The sequence below is a fragment of the Brassica oleracea genome, chromosome C8 (genome assembly GCF_000695525.1).
Source record: "Brassica oleracea var. oleracea cultivar TO1000 chromosome C8, BOL, whole genome shotgun sequence".
NCBI lineage: Eukaryota > Viridiplantae > Streptophyta > Magnoliopsida > Brassicales > Brassicaceae > Brassica > Brassica oleracea.
In genome coordinates this window covers 16,497,429-16,505,403 of record NC_027755.1, presented here as the reverse complement: position 1 = coordinate 16,505,403, position 7,975 = coordinate 16,497,429, and the positions used below count along the sequence as shown (strand labels likewise).

Here is a 7,975-nt window from a genome sequence, read left to right as displayed (position 1 = left end):
GTCATCATTAGTATTTGCCGGAATACGGACCGGAGGTTTCTTCGGAGGTAACTCTTGAGGAGCTTGCATTTTTCCTTTTTCAGATCTACTGAGCCGTCGCAACATCTTGTAGTTGTGAAAGAAGATCTGATGCTTTATAGCTTTTGGTCGGTGGCGACGAGGAGTAATAACCAGATAAAGCTGATTAGGAGGTTATACCAACCAAGTCACCGGAGTTAAAGCTCACGAATATAATCAATGGTGAGGGAGTAGTTGTGATAAATGCTTTATCCTTAACTGTCCTTGAAGTAGTTGCAAGTGTGGAAAAAGCGTACAAGGTTATATCAACCCAAAGATGCTCTCTTCACCAATATTTCATCCGTACGAGCTCCCAAGTTCTGCAGAGAGAGAGCTGGACATCGGTGGAAGTGGGGAGAGGAGAGTAGAGGACCGGCGCAGGGTGACCTGGCTGACCCACCGACTTAGTCGGGGGCTGAACCCGGTGAGGATTCCGTCAGAAGCGGTGGTCGGCAAGGAAAGCTATCAACGGACCGTTGGTTTCTTCTGAATACGGCAAATTTTTGAAGAATTACTGCGATTTACAGAGGATAAAAGACTGAAAAGGGAATAAACCGTGGGGTAAAAGGGGAAACAATTGAGGAACCAGAGGTTAAAGACTTTTCTCAAACACACAGTGCCTGAGAGCAAAATCGCAGGAGAGAGAAACTTGTTTCTTGGCATTATTGAGAAGTTAAAAAAATAACTGCCTAAGTTAGGGTATCTAACCAATTTTTTTTCTTATGTATTTAATAATAATTGTCAACAGTGTTAATATTTGAGTATTTTTCATTACAGCCGATCAGAAATCCCAAGTGGATGGATTTGAGTCATTCAAAAATTTTGAAAGAGCTTCCTAATCTCTCAACTGCCACTAATCTGTATGACTTGGATCTCAGATACTGTTCAAGTTTGGTGAAACTTCCTTCCTCTCTTGGGAATGCAATTAATCTCAAAATATTGAATCTCCATGGATGCTCAAGTTTGGTGGAGCGTCTCTTAAACTTTGAAACTGCAGTCACTGATCTTAAAGACATTGATCGCAGTCATTGCTCAAGCCTGGTAAAACTCTCTTTCTCTACTAGGAATGCTATTAATCTTCGGAGATTGAATCTCAGTTATTGCTCAAGCTTGATGGAGCTCCCTTATTCTATTGGGAATGCAACTAGTCTTGAAGAACTGAATCTCAGTCATTGCTCAAGCCTGGTGAAGCTCCCTTCTTCTATTGGGGATGTAGTTAATCTCAAGAATTTGAATCTCCATCATTGCTCAAGTTTGGTGGAGCTACCTTCCTCTATTGGGAATGCAACTAAACTACAAAAATTGGATCTTGGTCGTTGTTCAAGTCTGGTGAAACTGCCTTCCTCTATTGGGAATGCAACTAGTCTTGAAGAACTGAATCTCAGTCATTGCTCAAGTCTGGTGAAGCTCCCTTCTTCTCTTGGGAATCTAGTTAATCTCAAGAAATTGGATCTTAGAAACTGTTCAAGCTTGGTGGAGCTCCCTTCTTCTATTGAGAATGCAGTTAATCTCATGAATTTGAATCTCAGTTATTGCTCAAGTTTGGTGGAGCTCCCTTCTTCTATTGGGAATGCAATTAGTCTCAGAAAACTGAATCTTAGCCATTGTTCAAATTTGGTGGAGCTCCTTTCCTCTATTGGGAATTTAACTAATCTTCAAGAACCGAATCTCAGTTATTGCTCAAGTATGGTGGAGCTACCTTCCTCTATTGGAAACCTGGTCAACATCGACTTGGAATCTATTGGAGAACTCGATCTCTCAAATTGCTCTTCGATGGAAAGTTATCATGAGAGTTCCACAGACATTCAAGAGTTTGATCCATGGACCAAGAGCATATATGGTTTACGTCAACTTGTACTAAACGGAATGAAGAAGCTGGTATCACTCCCGCCGCTTCCCGATTCGCTATGGCTACTAGATGCAGAAAATTGTGACTCACTGGAGAGACTAGATTGCTCCTTTCGAAATCGATGTTTCTGTCATCTGCACTTCATTAACTGCTTCAAACTAAATCAAGAAGCGAGAGATCTCATCAGCCTGACACGGACCGATGATTATGCAGTCTTTCCCGCTGAAGAAGTGCCTACGTGCTTCCCTTACCGATCATCTGGGAGTTCCTTAACTCTGAAGTTGAATCAAATGCCTCTTGGTAAATCAACCAAAATTTACGGCTTGCATCATATGTGGTGATGTGGAAAAAAATGACTCTGTAGATTGGGGATCTGTCTGTTGTAGCATCATGTCCGGAGGGAATGCTCTCACTGCTTGTTATAAAAGAGTACAAGGAGTTTTTCCCGGGCATCTGTACACATTTGAGGTTGAGGTTGAAACAGAGGAGATGACTTCCACCGAGCTTGTTTTTGAGTTCGAGATCCAGTTCGACTATATACTTTCAGAAAGCTCCGAAGCATGGGAGATAAAAAAAATGCGGGATGCTTCCACTCTTGGAGGTCCCTTCATGCTGATGTACATTATTGAGAGCTTCAAAGATCGCCTTAAAAGTTAATACCTAAGTAAGACAAAGCATTCGGAAAATGACAATGCAAGATTCACACGTACAACTTCTTTTTTTTTTTTTTTGTTATTCTGTCTCAGATTTGAGTCCCTAACAAAAATATCTTCTTGTGCTTTTAATCGAGGAGGAGCTGCTGTTGGTGAAGCAAACGGTCGTCACAGGTTTGCCTCTATCCCTAGGTATCGTCCATCTCTCTGGGTCCTATTTAAAAAACATGCACTTGAATACGCCTAATCTCCCCCAATCAGGTTAATTTATATTCCAAAGCAAACTGTTTTTTTTTTCGCTTACCGAATGATTTTAATATTTTTTTTTCTTTTCTGAATTCTAGTGGGTGCACATAAAACAAATAAATTTTCAAAATTAGAGTCGGACCTCGCTTCGCGCTTAGAGTGGATTCATTAAGTATTCAACATGATTTTTTTTTTAAATTTCAAAAAATGCAATTATATATTTTGTATAGGACATTATGTGAAATTGCTTTATACAAAATTTCTGTCAGTTGAACATCAAAATTGTTGCAAAAAGTAATTTGTCTTCTACTTTTTATAAAATATATATCATTTACTTTCTCGTTATAAATCACTACAAAATCACAAAAGAATAATTGTTAAATAAAATGATACATATTTTGATCAGATAAAAGAACTGACCTAAAATATTTATTTAAAAACACAGAATACTACACTATATCATTTTTACTATTTACTATTTACTTAATGTTTAAAATAATTTTGGTGCAAAATTTATTTTAAAAATTACTTATAAATGGATCCATAATTGTTTATGTTCCATGATATATAATTTATTATAAGATTAGCATTATTTAATTATATTATTTTGGAAAACAAAATTAGTTACACTATGTTATTGTCATTATTTCTAGATAATTATGTAGTTCTGAAAATAAAACCTCAAAGAATCTCTTTGGATTAAAAATAACCGGTACCAAAATTGATATTAAGATAATTATTAAATTTGAACTGCAAATTTTAACATTTTCATAGCATCTCCTTTGATCTTATTTTGTTTGACATATATTTGTAAGCTTAGATATTCACAAATGCATTAAGGCATCCATCCACCAAAAGAAAATATTAGAGTAGATAAGTCCAAAGCATCCTTCTTCGCTGCTTTTTCTCCTTCGCAAAACTTTGGGTTTAAGTGGTTATTTTTGTTTTATTGTAATGTTTATTTCATAATTTAAATCTTATTTTAGGTGAAAACAAAAAAAAATTATTAACAGCAAATTACATCCCATGTGAGACTTTTAAAGTTATATAAGTGAGATAGAAATTTATTTTGTTTGTTTATAAGTAATAATTAGAAGATTTGTGTTACAAATAGTTTCAAACGCTTCATAAAGAGAAGAGAATACTCAATTTACTGTGTTTTCTCTCTCTCCATCTCTGGTTACTTTGTTTGAGCTTATTTGAGTCATTTATTATGCTTCCAAGACTCCAAATCCATACCAGTGTAAATTTTAAAAATCTTAGGAAACCAGTTAAAATTCAAATGGAGCCTTCAAAGGTATTCATGCTTCTTTGTTGCATTTCTTAATATTTCTTTTTTATATCATTGGATTGTTGTTCTTGGGTGTCCTCAAAGGTATAATAGTTACTTCTTCTCTTACAGATTGTTTTTTTGTATTTGAATTAGATCAGTTAGTCAAATCTGCTGAGCAATTTTTAATATTCTTATCAATGTAGTGAGCCATTTATCTTGTAGTTTTAGAGACTGAGTTGTTTTTATGAATCTGTATTTGATTCTTTCAGATCAAAATCATATGAAATATTTTATTAAAAAAATGTTTTAATTTTAATAAATATTTAAATATGCATTATTTATTTTCATTAAAAATTGAAAGTAACATATTAACATTCACTATTTCTTTTAGTTGTGTGTATTAAAAATCATTAAAAAGAGTTTTATGTTTGACCAAAAAAATTATGAAGAGTTTTATGTAAATTTAACTGGTTTACAATTTCTTATTGGAAGAGGTAAAGGAAGAGTAAGAGGGGAGACATCACATTTGCATGTGAAAATGGTGTTACTTTGAATTGAAACCCAAAAGCCATATTTTTGTTATTTTATCCTTTTTTAGGGTTTTAAAGTTTTACTAAAAGTTCATAAAATGCGACAAATTGAGTTTTTGTTTTTGTCACGAAGATTTACAGACAATCTTCTGTCTTACAAAGAAGTAAGCACATTTACAGAAAATACATTTATTAATTTGTTTTCTTTGATAAATACAGAATTTAAGAGGAACTATTGGTTCGCAAAAGAAGTAAATGTCTATCAATCGAAAGAATCAAGCTAGTAATGAGAAAACTAAGTAGTAACTGTAAAATATCATGCACTGTATTTGTCATCATAAGTTAACTATAAGATTATTACTCTTTCCGTTCGGATTTATTTGACGTTTTAAATTATTTTTTTGTCAATATATTTGAAGTTCTCATAATTCCATGTAAAAAATAAAAAATGATAAAATATGACTTTTCCTAACTTTGTAATTAATGATCTTTACTGAAATGATATAAAACTAATTTAGCATTCAACACGAACGAAAAGGTTAAAATAAACATTACATCAACATCTTTAATCTATGTGCAGAGTTGTAGAACATCATGTAATTCTGAACAGAAGAAGTATTATTTTTATAAAAAATGTAAGAATTATTACTCGAACTAATCCAGAAAACTTACAGTTGTTTTTTTTATTTCTTAGAATGGGATTTTGATTTAAGTGTATTTAATTAACTGTATTCAATTAAGGTAACAAAAACATTATAGAACTCTCATATTTTCTAAAAAGGGGGAAAGTAAAAGTTATTTTTGTTTGGTTCTTACGAAAGTGCAAATCAATAACTGAGACGTGGTGAATAATCAGCTAAATTAGCTGGTAATATTGCTAATTATACATAATACAAAAAAAATAAAACAAAAGTAAAAACGGAAACAGAGGATATTCATAGCCCCTAGTATTCTAAATTTTTTTAAAGACACTAAACTCAGTTTAACACAAAAGAGTTCATAACAAAAAAAAAAGAGACACTGATTACAAATCCAACGACACATAACCACGATCAAAAGCCATGTGCCTTAATCATAAGGTCAGTCTCGTGTTTCCGTAAATGACATGTCAAAGCATTGAGAAAGGTTTAAGTAAGAAAACAGTGGAATGAGAGAAAAAAACATTTGCGCTGAAACAGTACAGATTAGGCCTGGGCATTTTATCCGGACCCGAACCGGAACCGACCCGAAAATACAGTTTCGGGTCCGGGTCCGGATCCATGCTAAGTACTTATTGGGTCTTTTTTTTTTTGGACCTGCGGGTCTCGGTTCGGGTCCGGGTCCTACCCGAGACCCGTTCGGGTACCCGAAGTACCCGCAAATAATTGTATATACTAGGTATATTTGGGTGATTGGATATATTTTTGGTATTTCTGATTTTTTTTTAAGTTTCGGGTTTGGATTTTCGGGTATAATTGTAGGTTTTTGGTAAAATTTTAGATTTTTAGAAAATATAATTTGGGTATTCAGGTAAAATTCGGGTATGTTTTGGGTTTTCGGGTCTGATTTTGGATAAATTTTTGGGTATTTTTGCGGTTCTTCGGGTATTTTTAGAGTTTTCGGGTCCAGTTCGGGTATTTCGGGTCTATTTCAGGTCCTAAATACCCGAACCGACCCGGATCCGAAATATACCCAAAAATTTTGGGTATTTTACGGGTATTGAAATTATAGACCCAGACCGACCCGGACCCGACAAGACCCGATCCGGAACCGATCCGAAAAGTTATAGGCACCTATATGGGTCTAAATTGCTAGGACCCGAAGGACCCGGACCCGACAATACCCGACCCGAACCCGACCCGAAGACCCGGATGCCCAGGCCTAGTACAGATGCAGGTCTGTCTGAGAGTTTCAACATCGTACGATTTGTTTCTTATTTGCTTGAAAATGTAAATTTAAATATCTGATCGGACAGTTGGAAAGCCATTTACTCTTTCTTTTTATATTTTTGTCATTGTCATTTTAAAATACCAGAAGAGAAAGCAACTTCGTCTTTTACCTCTCTTAAGTTTTCTTCAGACCGAGTATCTAATTTCTCTTTTTCTTTCTACGCTTTTTGAGAGAATATAAAATATCATATGGATTATCCGGCGACGATGGTGGGCCGTAGTTTAACAGTGGTGCTGGTAGACTTATCATTGGTGGTCCGGAACTGTCACAAACTCCAGTAATAATAATCATCAGCCGACGTATTGGAATCAGATTCCCGAAATATCCGGAAACGGAGTTTCGAGCGGGAATGGAATCGCCTATAAATATCCGGAAACGGAGTTTCGAGTGGGAATGAAAGCCTAGAACTTTTCATAATCTTCAACGATCGGAAAAGATAGGTAGAATCCTCAAAATTCATTTAGAAGAAGAAAGTGATGAACTTCACATTATCGAACTCACTTATTTATAGGTGAAGATCCGCAACCATTGGGGTAGGAAGAGCCGAAGAGTTGTATTGAATGAGATAGCTTGAGATGAATGGGTCAGTGATGTTAATGACAACATTAATTGTGTTAAATATATCTAATCGAGGACGACAACCGTTTGCAGCAGTGTCTTCATAGTTTTTTTGGATAGACAGATAGACATGAAGGCGGCGATGGAATCTCACGGGAAAGAAGAAGTGTGTCGTCATTAACCTAAGTTAAGCCAGACCCAATTTTAGATACCCCAAACATAAATAAGACACACGTTTAAATGAAACGCTGAGTATCGTCCGTACGGGACACGTGTCATCATGAGAGAACTCGACTTATCTATGTGGCTGCTGACGTGGTGCGTCCAGGAAAGAAAAAACTGTACTTTATAATAATAGATATTGTAGATGCAAGTGCACACATTGTTTATAAAATAGCTTCCCTCCTGCATCCGAGTTCGTTTTCTAATTTGAGGTATCACATCATCTCAATCATCAAAGTTTGATTTCTCATTTGCTGTCTGTGAAGTCAGCATCTATCACATCATCAACACCTTTTCTTGATGATGAATCACCTTCACCTCCAGGGGAAGAACCTGCAGCTCCTGCCTCTGCTCCAGACCAGGCTGGTTGTACATAGACTGACCAATCTGCATCATTTCTTGGTTAAGAGCAGCCATGGCATCCTTGATTTCATGGGTTGATCCACTTCCAATCTTGTCTTTAAGCTCTTGTAGTTTGGCCTCCACCAGAACCGTGCGAGCACTAATACCATAGGTAAGCGATAAAAAAATATGTCTTCACTAATAAAGATGTCTTATACAAGCAGTAAATTAAAAACCAAACCCTGAATAACACTTCTAAAACATTTTTTTTAATTCTAAAACATAATTTATCTTCCTTTCTTCTCTACAAATTCAT

The 7,975-nt window shown here is 35.4% G+C and overlaps 1 protein-coding gene across 1 annotated transcript in view; it reads left to right on the top strand.

Annotated features, from left to right (window-relative positions):
• LOC106311888 (disease resistance protein TAO1-like) overlaps window positions 1-2,630 on the top strand; it is a 9,339-nt gene extending 6,709 nt beyond the window's left edge. The window contains exon 4 of the mRNA XM_013749211.1: window positions 835-2,630. Within this exon, the coding sequence (XP_013604665.1) occupies window positions 835-2,247 (1,413 nt within the window). The 3' untranslated portion in view covers window positions 2,248-2,630. The remainder of the gene's footprint in view (window positions 1-834) is intronic.
• Window positions 2,631-7,975: the final 5,345 nt, after the last annotated feature.